This window comes from Haliotis cracherodii, unplaced genomic scaffold (genome assembly GCF_022045235.1).
Source record: "Haliotis cracherodii isolate W230 unplaced genomic scaffold, xgHalCrac1.p SCAF_8, whole genome shotgun sequence".
NCBI lineage: Eukaryota > Metazoa > Mollusca > Gastropoda > Lepetellida > Haliotidae > Haliotis > Haliotis cracherodii.
In genome coordinates, this window is record NW_027266341.1 from 26,943,236 (window position 1) to 26,968,109 (window position 24,874).

The 24,874-nt window shown below is 41.8% G+C and overlaps 1 protein-coding gene across 1 annotated transcript in view; it reads left to right on the forward strand.

The window, feature by feature from the left end:
- The window catches only part of LOC139450562 (phospholipid-transporting ATPase VD-like), an 88,342-nt gene that overhangs the window by 57,110 nt on the left and 6,358 nt on the right, over positions 1-24,874 (forward strand). Inside the window, exons 13-20 of the mRNA XM_071232317.1 lie at positions 550-676; positions 2,132-2,235; positions 3,247-3,327; positions 3,818-4,042; positions 5,028-5,082; positions 7,977-8,179; positions 9,483-9,683; positions 18,167-18,247. Of these exons, the coding sequence (XP_071088418.1) occupies positions 550-676; positions 2,132-2,235; positions 3,247-3,327; positions 3,818-4,042; positions 5,028-5,082; positions 7,977-8,179; positions 9,483-9,683; positions 18,167-18,247 (1,077 nt within the window). The remainder of the gene's footprint in view (positions 1-549; positions 677-2,131; positions 2,236-3,246; positions 3,328-3,817; positions 4,043-5,027; positions 5,083-7,976; positions 8,180-9,482; positions 9,684-18,166; positions 18,248-24,874) is intronic.

Consider the following 24,874-nt stretch of genomic DNA (forward strand, 5'->3'; position numbering starts at 1 on the left):
GCGTTCGCTCGTCACACCGAAGATCCGGGTATGATTCCCGACATGGGTACAATGTGTGATGCCCATTTCTGGTGTCCCCCGCCGTGAATTGAGTCTAACACCATTTTGAACAGCATACAGGAGAAAATAACATTCCACGTAAACAATAATTCAGGATGCCTTTAATGGCAAATGGAGACTCCCCCTCGTCATCGTCATTATTCAAAATTAAACAAAACTTACTCACACAGAATGCTACTTCAAGCACCGAACGAATGTTGAAATGGAGAATATTACATTGGCTGAGTTGAAGCTTTCTCAGAGAGTTCAAGCACATGAAGTGAATCAAACTTTAGAAGTATATTAGGCCCTTGCCCTGAGATAGTAATAGTTAAGGATAAATCCTTCAATCATGTTAGTGGAAATTTCGTAATTTTGAATTGGTGATTTGCGTATATGTCCTCATTAATTGGTCGAGAGCTGAAAAGAGACAAACCATTCCTTGCAATGCATTAGCCCAGGACATTTCTATATTTAACTGTTCATATTACTAAGTATTATCTGTCTCAGACATTAAGTCCAGAAGTCTACAAAGAATGGCAGAAGATGCATCAGGAGGCGGAGGCGGCCCTTGAGAACCGGGAGACACAGATAAGAGACTCTGCATGTCGGATAGAGGAGGAACTAGATCTCCTGGGTGAGTCCGCCACAGACATCTTTCCATGAACAAAATATACCTCTACAGAGGATTAGATAGCTCTGTTGTGGTTCTGGCGACCCGGGACCACCTCCATGGTTTAGTGGTAGAGCGTCCTCCCGGAGAGCAGACGGTCCGGGGTTCGATCCCCAGCCGCATCATACCAAAAGACGTTAAAAGATGGTACTTGTTGTTACCCTGTCTGGCGCTCGGCATTAAGGGGCTAAAACAAGGACTGGTCGGCTTGGAGTCAGTATACTGTGTCTGAGTGGGATATTCATGTTAAACTGCGGTATGGTATCTCAGTGTGCTAGCACTATAAATCGGCATCAGTCCGGACTTGTACAAGCAGCCACACACACACACACACACACACACACACACACACACACACACACGTGCATGCACATCGCTATATAAGTGCAATAATCTTGGACGCGACGTTAAACCCCATTTCACCTCACCTCACCTCACCTCACCTCACTTCAGCTCACCTCACCTCACCTCACCTCACCTCACCTCACCTCACCTCACCTCACCTCACCTCACCTCACCTCACCTCTGGCGACTGGGTGTGAAGAGGTCCAGTGGATCTCTGCCAGACTTGGTCATGAACCAAATATAATTCTTCAATTTTTTTCTGCTTGTCACTTACTTCAAATCAAATTATAGTCGATGCCTAATTTCTGCTTAGCACAGGATAACCTGTTTCCAAAATCAGTTATTTTTAGGGTGGCCCAGTTGTCTTATGCGACGCAATTTGCTGTCTGGATTTGCATCACTTTCGAAGGCCAGAAACCTATAATTATGGGTTTGAATCCCGGTTCTCACGATAATGTTTCTAGGTTTGTCAGCACCATAGCCGTGCTTGTGGGTTTCGCCGAAGTGGTAAATGTCTCAGACCTGCATCACTTTGGGCTTTCCTCCCACATAAAGTTTACACGCTGTGATATAACTGGAATACCGTTCAAAGCAGTGTAAAACCCAACACAGACACTTTGTACAAAGTATAAACATATATATCTGGTGTTGCATGGTTCACAGTGTAATCATGCAACATCAAGACTCCATTGCTCCCTGAGGTATTAAGTAGGTAGGACCTGTGAAGTTTTGCGTTAGACTTGGTCTTAAGCAACCCATGCTTGTCATAAGAGGCGACTATGCTTGTTGTAAGAGGCTACTAACAGCATCGGGTGGTCAGGCTCACTGACTTGGTTGATGTTTGTCATCGTATCCCTATTGCATGGATGGATGCTCATGATGTCAATCACTGGATTGTCTGGTTCCGACTCGATTATTTACAGCAAGCCTACACATGGCTGGAATTCTGCAGAGTGCAGTGATAAACATAAAACAGAGAAACACATTATGTAGGTAGGGAATAAGCTTCATGGACCGGAGAGGTTCATGCCAAGTGAACAAAGGGAAATAACTCCTGGTGTTTTATCGCTCCAGGTGCGACTGGTATTGAGGATCGACTCCAAGATGGTGTGCCGGAGACAATAGCTAAACTACGGCAGGCTGGAATCAACATTTGGGTGTTGACAGGAGACAAGCAGGTTTGTGATTTTCATCAGGTCATGGTGCAGTTATTTTCAGAGTTTGAGACATACACCAAACTCTGCAGTAAACCAAACATATTGCCTTCCTCAAAGAAATGATTTCATTGAGAAAAGCGCATAGCTTTGTACAAGTTGGATTAACGCATTGCAGATCAATTCTGTAGAGGTGTTGTTTGTTTTCAGAGTACAAATATGATAACTAGAGCTGTAATTTGAACTTGAAAAAATTAAGTGTTGATTTTGTCAAATGGAAGACTTAGAGATCTGTTAAATCACCTGCCCCTTACTGAAAGAATTAAGTTTTGTATCCAGCTTCCAACTGTCCAACTGCTTCTGTATTTCAGTATTTTTTAGGTATTACATGTTTATGGCTGAGCATCTTGGGGAGTGTCCATTTGATTTCTGTTGGGGGAATGGGAAGATATTTTTAAATGAATAGTTTGTTCACAACTATTCCCCAAAATGAATAGGATTTTTGCTGCAGTGGTGAAGAAAACGAATTGTGTCTTTTAGAAAATACCCAAATGTCATTTTGTTTGTATTAATGGTAAAAACTAAGAGATTGTTTGATGGTGCTCAGTAAATAAATAGTTTGTTAGATACAGCTTGGAAAAACAGTAGATTATCCCCTACCACCCCATACAAACAAATGGATGGTTCCTTATTTCACAAGCAATTTTACACAACTTAAACTGCAGACAAGCCTAAAACTAGCTTCAGACTAGCTTCTAAATTGTGTGGCTGGCTGGATCATGAATTGCGTGGCTGGCTTGATCGTGAATTGCGTGGCTGGCTTGATCGTGAATTGCGTGGCTGGCTTGATCGTGAATTGCGTGGCTGGCTTGATCGTGAATTGCGTGGCTGGCTTGATCGTGAATTGCGTGGCTGGCTTGATCGTGAATTGCGTGGCTGGCTTGATCGTGACCTGTGTGTTGTTCTATAAGAATCAGTAAATGTATAAGTTTATCTCATTGGTGAAATATTTCATATTCATCTGCATTTTTACAGGAGACGGCTATTGAGATTGCCTATGCCAGCAAATTGTTTCACAAGGAACAGGAACTAGTCACCCTAAACAGCAATACAAAGGTGAGTTTCAGACATATCCCATTTTTGGGGTTAGCGATGCATGCATTGGCTAATGTCTGAAGTGCAGCAAATTGTTGTGTTGTCTCCCTTTGCTTGGGTCATCATGAAAATTTTCCAAAATAGAAGCAGCCAGCTGTGTAATAAACATTTTAATTCTCTATGGTCGGATTGTTAGCACCATGGCTGATGTCATGGGTTACACAAAGCAGGTTATTCTCTTGGGCAGAGGTAACACCGTCATCTAAATTAGTAGTATAAACATCACCAAGCTTGAGGATTCCGCTCGTCTTGAGAAGCCCTGATTATCCTAGTTCTATCAGCACCATGGCTGATGTCATGGGTTTCACAAAGCAGGTTATTTCTCTGGCTTTTATCACTAAGAGATTCTGAAAATGAAATACTGTTTAAAGTGCTAGTCTAGCTTATTCAGTTCACACACACGTCGCTGTATTCTTCTGTTCATCTGATGTGTAATGTTTCTGTGTCACAGGAGGAAGCGAAAGACTTGATCGTCCATCATATCGAACAGATCAACCTGAATCGGCCATCGCCAACCCGGGACGGCGAAGCACCCAAGGAGAAGGAGTACGCCTTGATCATCGACGGAAAGACACTTGCCTTTGCTTTAAATGACAGTGCTTCCAAGAAGGGTTTTCTGAATCTCACCAAGAAGTGCAACTCTGTCGTCTGTTGCCGAGCAACGCCTATACAAAAGGTTGAAATTGTGATGCCATGTTCTGGTTATCTCCCCCTATCTCCAACATCATGTCATGAATTAATAAGGGGCAGTGGGGTAGCCTAGTGGTTAAAGCGTTCGCTTGTCACGCTGAAGACCTGGGTTCGATTCCCCACATGGGTATAATGTGTGACGCCCATTTATGGTGTCCCCCGCCGTTATATTGCTGGAATATTGCTAAAAGCGGCGTAAAACCAAACTCACCCACCATGAATTAATTATCTAAGTGTGTTGATGTATATGTGACAGACTTCAATAGTGCACTTTTATAAATTCACTACGTTTAATGATGGTATATTAACTTCAGAAGTGGAATTCAATGATTCCTCTGAGTTCAGTGATGTTTGAACCCCGGGGAGATTCCAGGTTAGAATACCCGGTAGGTCAACAACAACCTATACTTGTCGTCAGTGGCAACCTGAAGTATCAGGTGGTCAGGCTCGCTGACTGAGTAGGTTGAATGTCCTCGTGACCCAAAGGCGTGGATCATTGCTCACAGAGTCCATCACTGGATTGTCTGGCCCAGACGCGTTTATTTACAGGTCGGGCATCATATGGCTGGAATATTGCTGAGTGTTGCGTTAAACAACAAACAAGCAAATAATGATGCTTAATAGTCTTCAGCTGTTCAGGAACACGTGGTACATGTATTAACAAAATTCTTAGTAACTGCTTGAAATACATTTATCCCCGAATCACATCTTTCCTTTTTAGATAAGTTCAATTAAATCTTTAATTTATAACCATTAGTACTTTGTATCTATGCTCATTATTCTGTTATTCTTTGTTTATAAATATCCACTGGTTTAAATGATTTGGGATTTAAAAAAAGCAACAGCTTTAAAGTTTTGTCCTCAGTTGGCAATTTTTCCTTCTTGAATGCAGTGTGTCGGATATTATAAAGATGTTGATGAAGTTGTTATCCAGTGATGCACGATCTGATCCCTGTCTCTGGTGATTTCAGGGACATGTTGTCAAGCTTGTGAAAGAAGATTTGAAGAAGCTTACATTAGCCATTGGTATGTACACCCAGAGTCAGATGTGAATTGTCTGCCGAATTCTGAGGATTTCCATGGATTTCGTTACATTTGGGGTCTCCAGTCCACTGGCTAGCTTGCGTTGTTTTTTTAAAAAAACCATTCTCATCCCTGTTATTATGTATTCATTGTCATCGTTATTGCCTTGTAAACTTTATATTAGAAATTAATATTACATATGAAATTTTTAAAATTTCATCTTTATTGACTTTATTTCTTTTTTAAAAGTATCTAGGTATTTTATTGAGGTCGATAAGTGTATAAACATTTCTACCAATTGTCTGATGTTGAATATCCCGGAATGGATAATGACTCTCCCTTTAAGTTATCTCCCTTTGCCCAGCTGCACTGCCATGCACTGTGATCCTTTCATCAAGAGTTACACCCTGTCAGTCAAATGTCATCCATGTTATGGGATATTCTAAATGACCATTACATGTATTACTATCATCATTTGAAAAATATATGGGATTCATGGATAATTATGTGGTTTGGGTAAGCATTTTGGCTTGGTAATAAAATGTGAAGTCTTCATGGAATTGATTACAAATATTTAAATAGGCCACAAAATTAACATACAGTTAAAGTAATGAGTAAGGATCTGGCAAAATATGTTATTCGTGTGACATAGCATATTTCATATTCTTTAAAGAACTTTGTCCACTTTGATAGTAGAGTAAGGTCCATGTGTCAGTTGAAGGGTGCACAGGATTTTGTGGTCTGAATGGACTTGTAGACAACACACAAGTTGGAGGTTTTATACACACACTCAGCTCATTGCATTCTGTACATTCCACTGTGGACATACTCCTAGTGATAACGACCCGTGAAGACCCGGGGTTGGATAGGTCTTCAGCAACCCATGCTTGTGCTGAGTGCAAACCTAGTCATAACATGCGTAATAGATACCCACCTCTCAAAAGACATTAAAGAACACTCACTTGTTTCATATTAATGGCATGACAGATTAACTTTCGTAACATCATAAAAGAATCGTGTGTGCTTTCGGGTTTTTAGAGTAGTATGCTTTACAAATCTTGTCATTATGAGTTCACAAGCTACACAGACTCGTTTCCATAGACAACTTTTTAAATGTACCTTTTGGTGCCAGCATATACTCTGTATGTCAAAGTGTCATGTAATACGCAGGTGACGTCATATCTAACATTACTGTGTCTTGATGACTGCACAGATCAGCCAGCACACTCTGTATGTCAAAGTGTCATGTAATACGCAGGTGACGTCATATCTAACATTACTGTGTCTTGATGACTGCACAGATCAGCCAGCACACTCTGTATGTCAAAGTGTCATGTAATACGCAGGTGACGTCATATCTAACATTACTGTGTCTTGATGACTGCACAGATCAGCCAGCACACTCTGTATGTCAAAGTGTCATGTAATACGCAGGTGACGTCATATCTAACATTACTGTGTCTTGATGACTGCACAGATCAGCCAGCAGACTCTGTATGTCAAAGTGTCATGTAATACGCAGGTGACGTCATATCTAACATTACTGTGTCTTGATGACTGCACAGATCAGCCAGCAGACTCTGTATGTCAAAGTGTCATGTAATACGCAGGTGATGTCATATCTAACATTACTGTGTCTTGATGACTGCACAGATCAGCCAGCATACTCTGTATGTCAAAGTGTCATGTAATACGCAGGTGACGTCATATCTAACATTACTGTGTCTTGATGACTGCACAGATCAGCCAGCACACTCTGTATGTCAAAGTGTCATGTAATACACAGGTGACGTCATATCTAACATTACTGTGTCTTGATGACTGCACAGATCAGCCAGCACACTCTGTATGTCAAAGTGTCATGTAATACGCAGGTGACGTCATATCTAACATTACTGTGTCTTGATGACTGCACAGATCAGCCAGCAGACTCTGTATGTCAAAGTGTCATATAATACGCAGGTGATGTCATATCTAGCATTACTGTTTCTTGATGACTGCACAGATCAGTCAGCAGACTCTGTATGTCAAAGTGTCATGTAATACGCAGGTGATGTCATATCTAACATTACTGTGTCTTGATGACTGCACAGATCAGCCAGCAGACTCTGTATGTCAAAGTGTCATGTAATACGCAGGTGACGTCATATCTAGCATTACTGTTTCTTGATGACTGCACAGATCAGTCAGCAGACTCTGTATGTCAAAGTGTCATGTAATACGCAGGTGACGTCATATCTAACATTACTGTGTCTTGATGACTGCACAGATCAGCCAGCAGACTCTGTATGTCAAAGTGTCATGTAATACGCAGGTGATGTCATATCTAACATTACTGTGTCTTGATGACTGCACAGATCAGCCAGCAGAATTGCATGAATGGTTTCAAGATGGTGACTGGTCAATCAGATTTTAGGATGAGTGTTGATAATACAGTAAACTACAGTTACAACGAACTCAAAATGACCACTTATTTTAATTCCTTTTAACTGTAGTTCGTTATAAGCATATGTACAACATATTTACAGCAAATGAACAGGTCTTAGAAATAGTTTGTTATATATACGTCAGTTCATTGTAAGCATGTTCATTATAAATGTAGTTTACTGTAGTCTATATTCCAGTACTTGGTTTTGCTTATCACATGAACAGGACACGATATCCTAACCTGGCCTCCACTCTTTTAGCAGATATCGCAACCATTCTGCATTTCACTTGACCCCAAGTTTCTATAGCAACAAGCTTCAAATTGAGGGATGTAGACTTTGTATACTTATCGATATATCACTATACAGGTAAACTCTAGAGTGACAGTAGCCATTTTGTTCTTGAGCTTGGCCTTTGTACTGTGATTCGTGAATGGAGGCGACGATTCAGTTTTCCTTGTCTCTTTGAAGGTGATGGAGCCAATGATGTGAGCATGATCCAGACAGCTGATATTGGTATTGGAATCTCAGGTCAGGAAGGCATGCAAGCTGTCATGTCCTCGGACTTTGCCATTGCAAGGTTCAAGTACCTCGAGAGACTGCTTCTTGTCCATGGTCATTGGTGCTACGACAGACTGAGTAAATTTGGAGCCTTCATGTTCTACAAAAGTTTGGTAAGTGGGATTTAAATAATGTCATTTCTTGTCATCATTTTGACAAAATAATGAATGGTCCCTTAGATGAGAAACAGGAAGTGGATAGCTAGACAGCAGCTAGGGGAAGGTGAAACCAAAGACGTATATATACAAATCTCTATACGTCTTTGGTGAAACAAATATTGCATCTTTTTAGGGAGGGTCATGATAAAAGGGGAGAGTGTTTTTATGTTGAAAATACAATGTATGTATTTTGATGATTCATGGTAACAAACTTTAACAAATTTGTGTCTTGGCAAAGGTCATGGGGAAAAGGGCAAGCGCTGGAAAGTTGATCGTGGCTCATGGATGAACAATCTGTAACCCTCACCGGATTATCAAATAAACGATATCTCTGTATCAGCACCTGTGTGAGGTTTTCTGGTTAGAATTGATATTGGATCCTAGCAACCTATGCTGGGCATAACAGCAACTTATTGGATGGGGTAGTCTTACTTGTTTGATTGCACACACTGACAGTGTGGATCATTACTTGGGATATTCAACTGAATATTTTGTCTACTCTGTTATTTAATCATGTATGGCTGCCCGGGTGAGTCTCTATTTTGTAACTGAAGGGGTCAACTTGACATAACATTAATCACAGGTGCATGAAGTTGTTTTCTTAAAACTGAAGGCGAAAGTAGATGCCGTCACATCAGTCAGTAGGTGGTCTCATCCAGACTTGATTATTAGCTGGAATATTGCTGCATGTGACGTTAAACAACAAACTGTCAAATTTGTGACCTTTGGGAGAGGTTATGATGAAAACGGCAAGCAGTTGAAGAGAGTCACCAAAATAGAGTAAACCACGGTTATAACAAACTCAAGGGGACCACTTATTTTAGTTCGTAATAACTGTAGTTCATTATGAGCATATATACAGCATATCTACAACAAATGGTCGGGACTAAAAACTAAGTTCGTTATATCCGTCAGTTCGTTATAAGCGTGTTCGTTATAAACATAGTTTACTGTAAATACGTTTGGAGAGATTCTTTTATTTTTTTTCTCAGGGTGGTTGGGTAGTCCAGTGGTTAAAGCGTTCGCTCGTCACACTGAAGCCCCGGGTTCGATAACCGACATGGGTACAATGTGTGAAGCCCATTTTTCGTGTCCCCCGCCCTGATATTGCTGGAATATTGCTAAAAGTGGCGTAAAACCATACTCACTAGCTATTTTTGTTCTCTCACAGATCAACAATCACATACCCTCCCGGAGTATCAAATGAATATCCTTGTATCAGTACCACTCGTGTTTCATTGAGGTTCTCCTGTTGCAGATGTCGGTGATGCTGCTGTTCTGGTACCAGTTCTTCAGTGGTTTCTCCGGCTCGCTGATGCTTGACAGTATCTACATGATGCTGCTCCACCTCATCTTCACATCACTTCCTCCCATCGTCAACGGCATCTTTGACAAGGACGTGTCGGCCGAAGTGCTGCTGGAGAGGCCTGAGCTTTACAGTGTCGGCCAGAAGGGGGAGGTCAGTATCCGATAGCGCAGGATCGGGGCGTATCTAGACCTGCTTGTGACAGAAGGGGGAGGTCAGTATCCGATAGCACAGGATCGGGGCGTATCTAGACCTGCTTGTGACAGAAGGGGGAGGTCAGTATCCGATAGCGCAGGATCGGGGCGTATCTAGACCTGCTTGTGACAGAAGGGGGAGGTCAGTATCCGATAGCGCAGGATCGGGGCGTATCTAGAGCTGCTTGTGCCAGAAGGGAGAGGTCAGTATCGGATAGCGCAGGATCGGGTGTATCTAGACCTGCTTGTGACAGAAGGGGAGGTCAGTATCCGATAGCGCAGGATCGGGGCGTATCTAGAGCTGCGTGTGACAGAAGGGGGAGGTCAGTATCCGATAGCGCAGAATCAGGGTGTATCTAGAGCTGCGTGTGACAGAAGGGGGAGGTCAGTATCCGATAGCGCAGGATCGGGTGTATCTAGAGCTGCGTGTGACAGAAGGGGAGGTCAGTATCCGATAGCGCAGGATCGGGGCGTATCTAGAGCTGCGTGTGACAGAAGGGGGAGGTCAGTATCCGATAGCGCAGGATCGGGTGTATCTAGACCTGCTTGTGACAGAAGGGGAGGTCAGTATCCGATAGCGCAGGATCGGGGCGTATCTAGAGCTGCGTGTGACAGAAGGGGGAGGTCAGTATCCAATAGCGCAGGATCGGGGTGTATCTAGAGCTGCGTGTGACAGAAGGGGGAGGTCAGTGTTGGATAGGGCAGGATCAGGGTGTATCTAGACCTGCTTGTGACAGAAGGGAGAGGTCAGTATGGATAACGCAGGATCAGGGCGTATCTAGACCTGCTTGTGACAGAAGGGGGAGGTCAGTGTTGGATAGGGCAGGATCAGGGTGTATCTAGACCTGCTTGTGACAGAAGGTGGAGGTCAGTGTCTGATAGCGCAGGATCGGAGTGTAGACAGGGGTGTTAGTCTGTCTTAAAGACCCTGATACAAATATATATCAAATACAGCCCATGCAAGTCTATAATGTTTGGCAAGTCTAGATCACTGCAGTATCTGAAAATTAAGAGAGTCACTGGGCTCCTTTTTATTATATTTATATTAAGATAACTGAACAACTGTTTTTTCTGTACGATATGTTCATTTCAGAGACTAGATGTTAGTCTAGCAGTGGTGTATCTAGACCTGCTTGTTACAGAAGGGGGAGGTCAGTGTCGGGTCTTGTACTACTTACTCTTGGATAGCGCAGGGTCGGAGTCAGTCAGTGGCTCAGTCTTCTAAGGCGCTGCAATACGCTTTGCAGAGTAGCGTCCCTTGGACATGCCAGAAAAACTGTTATCATTTATTCGAATCCTGGTTCAGCCTGATCATATTTCTAAGTTTGTCAGCACCATACCTGTGCTTGTGGATTTCACCAAAGTGGTAAAACACCTAAGACCTGCATCACTTCGGCCTTTCATCCCACATTAACCTTTAGCCTCTGAATTGTTTTCACACTGCTTTCCCATTCCTTCCTTGATAAATTTTAGCAGTCGCTGTAAAGACGTTGGTTGATTTCAAACAGTTGGTGCTTCATTAAACATTGGGCTATTGAGGAAATATTTTGCGCATTTATTCCTGACATAAATATATAAAAAAATCATGATGTTTTCAAACAGAGGCTAAGCGAACACAAAAATTGTAAATTTTCTTGAATTTAACTTGGAATGTGGAATGCATTTCATATTAAGAATCTGTATAAATCGTTATATATTTGTTCAAACCGATTCTAATAATCATATCTCCTATTATCTCCTATATCTTAAATTTAACTGAGCTTAAATTCTCATTTTTTTTATTGGCAAACAACAGCGTTTTGATGAATATATTTGATACACAAATATATAATCCTTATATTATGAAATCACAAAATGTATCGCATATTCAAATTGTAATTATGCATGTTTCCATGCCTTCTGGCCTTCTCTACATGTGTTATTTACAGACTCTGTATAGCTATGATATATGATCTGTCCATGCTACTCTATGAACATGCCAATAATCTCACAATAAATCCATACACACTCTAAGTATGATATTGATATGTAAAATATGATGGAAAATGGAATAAAAAAATTAAAAAGAAAAAAGTAATGTTAGCAGATGTACAAAAAACAAACATGGCATATTTCGCTCAACCTCAGGATAACTAATTGCTATTTTTACAAAATTTTCATTGTCTTTATGTGTGTAACTTGGTGAAAGTTGACAACTTCTGAATCGAAGAGTGTTTCTTTTGTCATTAATATTACGAATAAAAACAAAAATAAAGATTATGAAATCAGAAGCAATGTCCGAGTAAGTGCAAAGGTCATTAGATGTTATGTCAAAGACAGGAGTAGTCTGCTGATAATCTTTCATTACAAAACAATAAAAGTAAATTTTGAAATATTTCGTCTGTCACATGCAGAATATATACAAATCACTACATAGTATCAGTAATCACACTAATATGAAATAACAAATGCAACTGTGATAAATTAATAAGCATATTATTAAATCTGTTTGACCCGGTAATGGTTGTAGAGTATCAACATGCCACTTGCAAGTTGAACCTTTGTTGATGTATCTCAGGATCACCAATTGGTGTTGTGGTGAATACGAAGGGGTGTGATTATGTAACTGTGATGTAACACACACACACACATATATATAAAGCACTAAATATACGGCTAACGGGATCAGACGGTCAGGCTCGCTGACTTGGTTGTTGCATGTCATCATATCCCAATTGCTTGGATCGATGCTCATGATATCAATCACTGGATTGATTATCAGTCAGCCGTCATATACCTGGAATAATGCTGTGTGTGGCGTTAAACAACAATAAATATATATTTTCAGTAGTTTCACGTTGAATTTGGGATATTTTAATGATTTTGGCTTTTATGGTAAATGTATTGATTCTAGCATGATTTCAGAACAATTTAGTTCATAAATGAAAATACCTCTATGGTTACGTATTGATGATAGATTTGTTAATTATTTACAGCTGTTTACATTTCCAGTTATTTTTTTATATGTTGTTCATTTTTTCACAGTGATTATTTTGTATAGACGGTAAATATTGATGAATGTGTCAGCACAGTGTAACTGATACATCTTCAATGATTACCTTTCGTTTGAACAGCAATGAATAAATATTTATTTGATGTCATTCTTTAATTTTGGTATTCCATGAATAATAAATATACAACATCAATAACAAATATATACATTAAAAACTCATATTGACATTCCTGTGAATTAAGTGTTTCCAAACAAAACAATGCTAAAATGTAACTAATAACAGGTTTTTGCCCATCTGTCAATGTGATGTATAAATATTCCAAATAAATGCAGATCATCACCAGCCTTGGATGTGACATCTTTGATCAACATATCATTTTAATCACTTATATCCTACCAGAAATCAGGAAAAAAACAATCACAGGTAAAGTTTCAAAACGTATGCTAATTTCAATCACATGGCTTTCGCAGGGCGGGGCCTGAACAGCAAAACACCAACAATGTCCTAAAAATATAAATATTGAAGGGACTTTGGAATGATAAAAAAACACAAACTATGGATATATACTCTTCAAAAAAAGAAACGCAAAAGTGATTTTAGATGTATATTTTATAAGGGGTGTCACGATGAATAGAAATATCGATATATTGCTATTGGTAAGCACTTAAAGTCAATAAACTGATTGTTAAATCAGTTTCCGATCAATAGTATCAATTTCAGTTAGGAATATCGGTAGTTTCGTTGGTATTTAAAATTACCATAGCAATAATATACATGCAATGCTGTTCAAATTTGTTTTTCTTTTGATCATGAGTGGTAGTAATTTACACATGGTAATGTGGAAGTTTCTTTTTCCTAAATTATTAGGGTAAAGAAAAATCAAATCAGTCATATCTCAAAATTTACTTTTTATTTGTTTTTATGGTTATCACATTCAAAGGGAACTTCAGTTCCAAGGTTAAATTCAACTCTAAAATCCATCTTATATGATACACTGAAAACTAGTGATATTTATCGCAATAGTTGCTTGCAATATCAATAGTTATTGGAATAGTGATTTCCAGACCAATAGTCACCCCTATATCTTATACATCATATGAATAATTGTTTAAAATTGTCACACATTCTCATTGACTCAGGCTCCATATGGTACACATAGAACAATAGGTCATCTGTGCTCAATATCTTTTATGGACGCCATTAGAGTCCAAAACTGACTGGCATTATCATCCCATTGAAGTAGTCAGATCCTGATTTTGGCCTGATGAATGTTTACTGACTCTGCCTGCAGTATTTGTGCAAACTGTCGGAGGTTCTGTGGTTGTTGCTGAAGTGCTCGCAGCCGTTGATCCAGTACCTCCCATAAACGTTCGATTGAGTTTAAATCTGGAGACCTAGAGGGCCATTGCAGGACCTGGATGTTGTGATTCCTGAAAAGGGTTGTTGTCAGTCTTGCCGTGTAAGGTCGGGCGTTGTCTTGTTGAAAAATGATTTTCGCTTAATCCATAATGGGCTAAAGAATCTCACCTGTGTAACTATATGCCGTTACTTTCTCTTGAACTTGCACTTTGTCAGTTCTATCAGTGTAGGAGATGGCTGCCCACATCATCACTCAACCACCTCCAAATATGTCCACATCCTGTTTGCAGTTTCGGGCATAACGTTCCCAGAGACGCCTGTAAACACGACGACGCCAATCCGTACAGCGAAGCATAAAACATGGCTCGTCAGTAAACCAAACTTGTCTCCATGGCAGGTGGCCATACTCTGTGACTTTGACACCTAGACTTTGCAGCCGACAACGCAGGTCCATCAAAATGACCCCTCGAACTGGTCATCTAGCACGAATACCTTCAGCATGTAAACGGTTCCTTAATGTCTGGGCTGATATCCTATGCAATCCTGGTATTGCCTTCGTTGTAGCCATGATGGTTCTTTCACATACGCTCTAGTCGCAATACGTGGTCGGCCGGATCTGGGAAGGTTTGGTGTTGTCCTGGGTGTCTGATAACTGTTCCAGAGTCTTGTAATGGTGCTTGGTGCTACGTGGCTGTGACCAAAGAAGATACAGTCGTGCCTCGTTTATACGGACACTTGCGTCATTTCACAATTCGTCCGTATAAACGAATTTCCGTATAACTGAAACCAGCTTCTTACTGGAAGAGTTACTTCCCTTCAATTATGCAACTCATGACAAAATTCCTTATACATATTGTTTTTATTAATTTCGGCGAAATCGTGTGTGAAGCGATCGGAAGGTCGCACAACTCACCGTTATTAACAGCAACCACGGTCAGAATACCGCTATTGACGCCTTGAAACGAACTTTAGTTGACAGAGAATGGATACATATATCATAAATGACATACTTTGACTCGTTAAAAGTCATATTTGTTTTTGTTTGACGATTCTATGTCAACATGAAATTCTCGCGATCACGCGATCACGTGCGAGTGTGCCTTGACGGTGACTGGTCAGACTGGTTCCATGTAAAAAATAATACCCGAGAATAGCGATCAGCTGCTTCGCTTAGGGTTATTATTATTTTAAATATGTTTAGTAAAGGCTGCATATAATTAAGAAAATAATGGAATATATTATTCCTGATAAAAAAAAATAGTTTCAGATACAATTTTTGTCGATCCTTGTATTAAAAATGTATATGCCTGTATGCAGTTGGCAGATGGCGTTATTGCATTTGGCTTGTGTCAGTCATGGCATGTTTTCGCCGTTCACTTGCTGTAAGATTGTAATGGCATGCAAATGATAACCCAACGTTTTTATAGCCCAACAAGTGATGTTGCACGTGCATGTCATGTTGATGTGTTTCGGCGCCAGGCTCTCATGTGGTTGTGTTTTTGTGATTTTTTAATCTTTTCACCTCTTACGACAAACATAGTCGCCTTTTATGGATGTTGTAGTTGTCCTGATTTGTTCCTGTTTTCGCCAAATACAACACATCAAAGCAGACATAACAAAGACTTTAGAAATTTTAAACTTAAATTATTGCTTTCCCTGGTCAAAATATAATTCCTCATTGGCTAAATGTCAAAGCCCTGATACACATCTGGTGCTGGATCAATGAAATAGTTTTGTTTCACTGTCGGTTTTTAAGCTAATACCGTCAAGCTTCAATGTCAAACCTGAAAATATCTCTTTTGGGGGTGTTTATGAAGATAGAAACCTAAAAACTGTGTACTCTGTAAATCAGCATAGCAAACTGGTTTTATGTCTATACTTCCATGAGTGTGAAAACATATTGTAATCAATTCTTATAAATATAGAGATGAATAAATAAATTGATAATAATAACTTTACAGACTGCCTGTTTAATCATTAACATAAAAACTTTGGACAGTAATATGACATCGGTGACATTGTTTAGAGTAATAATACTAGTACATGATCCACACCCACTCTATTATCTATCAGTCAGGAAACAGTAGCCAAGTGCCATGAAATCACTTGAAATTTATTTGTTAAACCTGGCTGTGACATGCTTCTATGAATTTGTGCTCGGTGCCCATAAAAGACCCTCTTACAAGGACTGGTCAGCTTTGAGTTCGAATAATGTGTCTAAGTTAGTTATCCATGTTAAACTATGGTGAGGTGTGGTGAAATGGGGTTTAACGTCGCGTCCAAGATTATTGCACTTATATAGCGACGTGCATGTACGTGTGTTGGTGGCTGCGTGTACTAGACTGGACTGATGCCGATTTATAGTGCTAGCCCACTGAGATACCATGCCGCTGTTTAACATGAATACCCCAATTAGGCACAGTATACTGACTCCGAGCCGACCAGTCCTTGTTTTAGCCCCTTAGTGCCGAGCGCCAGACAGGGTAACAACAAGTACCATCTTTTATCGTCTTTTGGTATGATGCGGCCGGGGATCGAACCCTGGACCTTCCCTTCTCAAGACGGATGCTCTACCATTAGACCACGGAGGTGGTCTGTTAAGCTATGGTGTCTCAGCGAGATAGCACTAGATACTAGTCAGGACTTACACCCACACACACTTGCACATCACTATGTCGGTGAAATGACATTGAACCCCTTTATACTTCACCTCTACTTTGATACGGTTGGGATATTGCAAAAGGCAGTGAAAAAACTACACCTCAATGATTTTACTTCAGTGTCAACTAAAAAGCACTAGTGGCCTTGTCATGTGAAAATTTGGTTATATTTAATTTTCTGAAAATTTAGTAGTAGTAGTAGTAGTAGTAGTAGTAGAAGTAGTAGTAGTAGTAATAGTAGTAGTGCAAAAGGCAGTGAAAAAACTACACCTCAATGATATTTTACTTCCGTGTCAACTCAAAGCACTAGTGGCCTTGTCATGTGAAAATTTGGTTATATTTAATTTTCTGAAAATTTAGTAGTAGTAGTAGTAGTAGTAGTAGTAGTTTAGTAGTAGTAGTAGTAGTAGGTTAACAGCCACATTACCTTCTCATCCTGCTGGGTACCAATTCACTGCTGGGTGAACCGGCACATTTTGAACAAAGTCATTTCCCAAAGGCGACACATGTGTTACATGTGCTTCAGTGTTGGGCAAGAGGCTCTAGGAACTCGCAGGAGTCAAGCTGCTGATCGCAGTCATCGTGGTGTAAACACTGCCTATGATACAGCAGGACTATTTGCTGACTGGCAAATCAACATTTATTCACTCACTGTGCCTTTAATTCTAAGCCCTGGGGAGTATACAACCCATGCTGCCAGGGAGATGCTAGGTTAATTAACAGCCATGTTACCATCTCATCCTACTGGGTACCTAATAACAGCTGGGTGAACAGGCACATTTCAAACAAAGTCACTCACCTTAGGAGACACGTGTTACATATGCTTCAGTGTTGGACATAAGCCCTAGGAATTCGCAGGAGTCAAGCTGCTTAATGCAGTCATGATCCGTGGTATAAATCCTGCCTATGTTTAATACATGTATCAATATATGGTGGCCATATTGAATATTGACAGTCCAAGGTCTCTCAGGACAAATGAGCCGACATAAAATAAAGATGACAAGAAAATGCATTTCCAATTATTCCTGTCAGGAGTAGGAGGTACGGGTGGCCCAGTCGTCTAAGGCGCCGCGATTCACGGTGCAGAGTTGGGTCCCTTGGGCACGCTAGAAACCTATGATTGTAGGTTCGAATCCCGGTTCGCCCCGATGATGTTTCTAGGTTTGTCAGCACCATACCCGTGCTTGTGGGTTTCACCGAAGTGGTAAACGTCTGAGACCTGCATCACTTTGGGCTTTCCTCCCACATTAAGCTGACATGCCGTGATATAACTGGAATACTGTTAAAAGCGGCGTTAAACCTGTCTCACTCACTCACTCTGTCAGTAGTATGGGTTGCAGGGAAGCTGAATGGTTAAAAAGTGTTTCATTCCCAACATGGATATACTCACTGACTTTCCGTTTTAAAATATGCCTTGTTTGTTTTTTCAGATGTATACTCACTGGACATTCCTGATGGTCCTCCTGGATGCCATCTATCAGAGTGCTGTCCTCTACTTCATAGCTCACCTGGTGAGTCACGTAGCAGTGGTTAGGGTATATACAGGGTAGTGAGGACACTCCATCTATCAGAGTGCTGTCCTCTACTTCATAGCTCACCTGGTGAGTCACGTGGCAGTGGTTAGGGTATATACAGGGTACTGAGGACACTACATTTATCAGAGTGCTGTCCTCTACTTCATAGCTCACCAGGTGAGTCACGTAGCAGTGGTTAGGGTATATACAGGGTACTGAGGACACTCCATCTATCAGAGTGCTGTCCTCTACTTCATAGCTCACCTGGTGAGTCATGTAGCAGTGGTTAGGGTATATACATGGTAGTGAGGACACTCCATCTATCAGAGTGCTGTCCTCTACTTAAGAGCTCACCTGGTAAGTCATGTAGCAGTGGTTAGGGAATATACAGGGTAGTGAGAATACTCCATCTATCAGAGTGCTTTGCTCTACATTGCTCAGCTGAAAAGCTAATAAAAATTGAATGACCTCTGCTGTCTGCTATTGTTTTCCCAAACAGCAAACTTTATCCATTCTTAAAAGGACAGTATGTCGACTGATCTGAGGAATTGTTTGTAAACAATAACCAATAAGCCCTGAGCTTACTTGGCCCTGATTTCCTTATTCTGCAAGAGAAGTTTCTGTCACATGGCCAGACCTTTTTATTGTTTGTAAACAAACACAGTTTTTGAAATAAGAACAAATGGACCTAATTCATGCCTTGAGGTGCATGACAATATAGCTTTAACCATCAAAGTGACCATATTGATAGTGCTCTGTAGGGCTTCAATGACAGCACATGGAGGATAAATAAGAAAATGGAAATAGGTTTTCACATTTTAGGATATTTTCTCAATGAAAGTTATAATTTGTTTATCTAATCGTGTAGACTCAAGGCTGGCTGCAAAGAACTCTGGGTAGGAGCTAGAGTAATTGGCTTGTTGCCTTCACTGCAGAGCTCTATTGTTGTCCCCCGCCGCGCGAAAGCGCGAAGCGGGGGATATAGTATTCACGACCGTCCGTCCGTACGTCCCAACTAAACACTGGATTGTCTTCATATTTGGAACTATGGTGTATATACAGACTCCACAGACACCAGTCGGTTTTGGTGACCTTAACCCCATTTTCAAGGTCACAGCAGGCAAATCTGCTTTTGGATTTTGAAAACAGTTTTGCCGCGATATATCAAGAACTAATCGCTGGATTGTCTTCATATATGGAACTATGGTGTATATACAGACATCGCAGACACCAGTCGGTTTTGGTGACCTTGACCTCATTTTCAAGGTCACAGCAGGCAAATCTGCTTTTGGAGTTGGAAAACAGTGTTGCCGCGATATCTCAAGAACTAAACTCTGAATTGTCTTCATATTTGTAACTATGGTGTATATACAGACACCGCTGACACCAGTCAGTCTTGGTGACCTTGACCCCATTTTCAAGTTCACAGCATGCAAATCTACTTTTGGAGTTGGAATACGGTGTTGCCGCGATATCTCAAGAACTAATCGCTGGATTGTCTTCATATTTGGTACTATGGTGTATATACAGGCGGGGGACATTTCGTCACTTTGTGACATATACTTGTTTTGGTTTGAGACCATCTCCATGGTCTTGTGGTAGAGCGTCCACCCAGAGAGCGGAAGGTCCGGGGTTCGTTCCCCGACCACGTCATACCAAAAGACGCTAAAAGATGGTACTTGTTGTTACCCTGTCTGGCGCTCAGCATTAAGGGGCTAAAACAAGGACTGGTCGGCTCGGAGTTGGTATACTGTGTCTGAGTGGGGTATTCATGTTAAACTGCGTCATGGTATCTCTGTGAGCTAGCACTATAGATCAGTGTCAGTCCGAGTAGTACAAGCAGCCATACAAACACACACGAACATGCACATCGCTATATAAGTGCAATAATCTTGGACGCGACGTTAAACCCCATTTCACCTCACCTATTGTTTTGGTTTGAGAATTGAATGGGGCATCTGATGTCACACGCAGAAAAAATTATTTCATGCATGATTTTGAAAATCAGAACTGTTGAGGTACTGCCCCTTTAACAATAGTTGCTGGTAAATAGGGAAGACTCCGTGTTAAAAATAGGGCTGGCTATCAATATTTATCTTAGCGATAGATAATTGTTAACTAATTAACGGGCAATTATCTGTAAATATCGGAGAAGTAACTTTGAGCCAGTATGCAAAAAGCTCAGAGAGAAAACAACATATTCCACATCACTGGTGAGTAGTGACACATTTATGCACGGATTACTTTATGGACATTTAAGATATAACAAAATCAGTTGCTTGTCGTCTTCAGGAGTCGTCAAAAACAAGTCTGCTTCGGTAAATTTAAACTTTATTTCATCACAATAGTTTGTGTAAGCTATTATTGATAACTCAATTTTTACTGATAATCAATAATATTTCTTCCCATCAACGATAATTCTGATTATCACTTTTTTCATCACAATAGTTTGTGTAAGATATTATTGATGACACAATTTTTATTGATAATCAATCATATTTCCTTCCATCAACGATAATTCCGATTATCGATCTTTTTAGCCAGCCCTAGTTAAAACACCCCTACATGATAAAAACCAGTAGACATTTTCACCAGATACAATGTGTTGTTGGAAATCACAGCAGAGGCTTGCAAATTACAACACCTGTAAAGTTGACATTGTGATACCAGCTGTTGTGTAAACTGGCTTAAAACAAAAACACCAAACACACGTGTCCCTATTGAAAATCAATTGTATCTACATTCTCTAACAACAGTGTGAGTGTTTAGTCAGGCTTAGGAGGTGTGTGTGTGTGTGTGTCTATGGATTATGTTGTAGTTAATATTCTGTAAACTAGTTCGAAGATTAAGGGCATTAAGTTTGTGGTTTAAAACAGTTCAGTCAATAGTTGTAAACTGTTGACAAGATTGTAGGATGTATATCAATATAGGCAGACATTTATATGGTACTTTACATTGTCTGACAGCTTATCCCTGGGAAATGTTGACATACATGACATGGCCATCATTGATCAAATTTTGTTCCCTGTTAGAGGTTGTCATTTTATATACCGTATTCCATGTAATAAGCGCCTGCTCTAATAAGCATCCATGGCAATATTTGCTAATATATTGGCTAGTGAACAATCCCAATTAGCACCAATTCCAATTGATCTATGTACACAAGACTTATTCATTTGGGGATGATATGCACTCATTTGTTATATGCACCCTTAATTATGGGCACCACCCAGAGTGCGGAAGGTCCGGGGTTCGATCCCCGACCGCATCATACCAATAGACGTTAAAAGATGGTACTTGTTGTTACCCTGTCTGGCGTTCGGCATTAAGGGGCTAAAACAAGGACTGATCGGCTCGGAGTCCGTATACTGTGTCTGAGTGGGGTATTCATGTTAATTTGCGGCATGGTATCTCAGTGTGCTAGCACTATAAATCGGCATCAGTTCGGACTAGTACAAGCAGTCACACAAACACACACACGTGCATGCAAGTCGCTATATAAGTGCAATAATCTTGGACGCGACGTTAAGCCCCATTTCACCTCACCTAATTATGGGCAATTAAATTCTGGAAAAATATATTTGTCGTATATAATCATTTCAGGCTGTCAGCATAAACCACAAAATTTACGATCTTTTAACTCTAGGGTTTTTTTTCACCAAAATAATGTTCTATTAAGAGCCCCCTATTTCTAATTTTGAGAGAGCCCTTGGCTCTTATTACGTCGAATACGGTAATAGTTAAGGGATGAAGTGAACAATAAATATTTTGAAATAAAGTTAAAATAATATAGCTTCTTGTTGAATTATGCACAGCATCCTGTATCATTGTTGTGATGTTGGGGAGATATTGTTACAAATAACTTCCGAAGTATTCAGAGCCAGGTTTCATGACTGTGTTGATGCAGGGATGGAAATTAACCAGGAACGTCTACTGGCCCATGTTGTGAGAATGTCAAAGATGGTCAATCACATGGAATTAGTTCCACACTACAAATCTTGCCAGTGTAAATGTATCATGGAGAGATTTTCTTGTTCCATGGGAATACTTCCTCTGATTTAAACATATTTTATTCAGATTGAAATGGATTGGGAACAAGTTATCCAACTTAGGACTCCCTCTCCATGGTATTTACAAAGCTTGTACAGTAAATCATATACAAGAAAAACAGAAAAGAAGATGAGTGTAAAGATAACGAGAAGTAGTACATAGGAAGAATTTCACTGCAGGAAGAGATGCTCTTTGACAATATCATATGGTTATACAACTCCCTTCTCCAAGTGTACATGAAGTGCTTCCGATATGAAAACATCCCCTTTAAAATCAACAGGGAAAGGGAGGTTATCAAAAGTAGCCAATGAGAGTGGTTGTCATCAATCATTGACATCTCAAAGTGGAATATTCTGCAGTATTCTGCTTCATTTATTAACCGTGAATCACCCCTCATCCTACATCCCTTACCCTCACCTCTCATGCCTTCCCTTCCCTCCTCATCCTTCATCCCTCACCCCTAAACCCTAACCCATAACACTCACCCCTCATTCCCTCATCCCTACTGTCCACCCCCTTTCCTCACCCCTCATCCCTACCACACATCCCTACCCCCACCCCTCATCCCTACCACCACCCCTCTTTCCTCACCCCTCATCCCTACCACACATCCCTACCCCCACCCCTCATCCCTACCCCTCATCCCTACCCCGACCCTTCTTTCCTCACCCCTCATCCCTACCACACATCCCTACCCCGACCCTTCTTTCCTCACCCCTCATCCCTACCACTCTTACCGCTCATCCCTACCCCCACCCCTCATCCCTACCCCGACCCCTCTTTCCTCACCCCTCATCTCTATCACCCACCCCTCTTCCCTCTTCCCTCATCCCTACCACCACCCCTCTTTCCTCATCCCTCATCCCTACCACCCACTCCTCTTTCCTTACCCTTCATCCCTACCACCACCCCTCTTTCCTCACCCCTCATCTCTATCACCCACCCCTCTTCCCTCTTCCCTCATCCCTACCACCACCCCTCTTTCCTCTTCCCTTCATCCCTACCACCCACTCCTCTTTCCTTACCCTTCATCCCTACCACCCACCCCTCTTTCCTCACCCTTCTTCCCTACCACCCACCCCTCTTTCCTTACCCTTCATCCCTACCACCACTCCTCTTCCCTTCATCCCTACCACCCACCCCTCTTTCCTCACCCTTCATCCCTACCACCCACTCCTCTTTCCTCATCCCTCACCCCTACCACCACCCCTCTTTCCTCACCCTTCATCCCTACCACCCACCCCTCTTTCCTCACCCTTCATCCCTACCACCCACCCCTCTTTCCTTACCCTTCATCCCTACCACCACTCCTCTTCCCTTCATCCCTACCACCCACCCCTCTTTCCTCACCCTTCATCCCTACCACCCACTCCTCTTTCCTCATCCCTCACCCCTACCACCACCCCTCTTTCCTCACCCTTCATCCCTACCACCCACCCCTCTTTCCTCACCCTTCATCCCTACCACCCACTCCTCTTTCCTCATCCCTCATCCCTACCACCCACCCCTCTTTCCTCACCCTTCATCCCTACCACCCACTCCTCTTTCCTCACCCTTCATCCCTACCACCCACCCCTCTTTCCTCACCCTTCATCCCTACCACCCACTCCTCTTTCCTCACCCTTCATCCCTACCACCCACCCCTCTTTCCTCACCCTTCATCCCTACCACCCACTCCTCTTTCCTCACCCTTCATCCCTACCACCCACTCCTCTTTCCTCATCCCTCATCCCTACCACCCACCCCTCTTTCCTCACCCTTCATCCCTACCACCCACTCCTCTTTCCTCATCCCTCATCCCTACCACCCACTCCTCTTTCCTCACCCTTCATCCCTACCACCCACTCCTCTTTCCTCATCCCTCACCCCTACCACCCACTCCTCTTTCCTCACCCTTCATCCCTACCACCCACTCCTCTTTCCTCACCCTTCATCTCTATCACCCACCCCTCTTTCCTCACCCTTCATCCCTACCACCCACTCCTCTTTCCTCACCCTTCATCCCTACCACCCACTCCTCTTTCCTCACCCTTCATCCCTACCACCCACTCCTCTTTCCTCATCCCTCATCCCTACCACCACCTCTCTTTCCTCACCCTTCATCTCTATCACCCACCCCTCTTCCCTCATCCCTACCACCCACTCCTCTTTCCTCATCCCTCACCCCTACCACCACCCCTCTTTCCTTACCCTTCATCTCTATCACCCACCCCTCTTCCCTCATCCTTCATCCCTACCACCCACTCCTCTTTCCTCATCCCTCATCCCTACCACCCACCCCTCTTTCCTCACCCTTCATCCCTACCACCCACTCCTCTTCCCTCATCCCTCACCCCTACCACCACCACAATTTCCTCACCCTTCATCTCTATCACCCACCCCTCTTCCCTCATCTCTACCACCCACTCCTCTTTCCTCATCCCTCACCCCTACCACCACCCCTCTTTCCTTACCCTTCATCTCTATCACCCACCCCTCTTCCCTCATCCCTACCACCCACTCCTCTTTCCTCACCCCTCATCCCTACCACGCCTACCACTCATCCCTCACCCCTCATCCCTACCATCCACCACT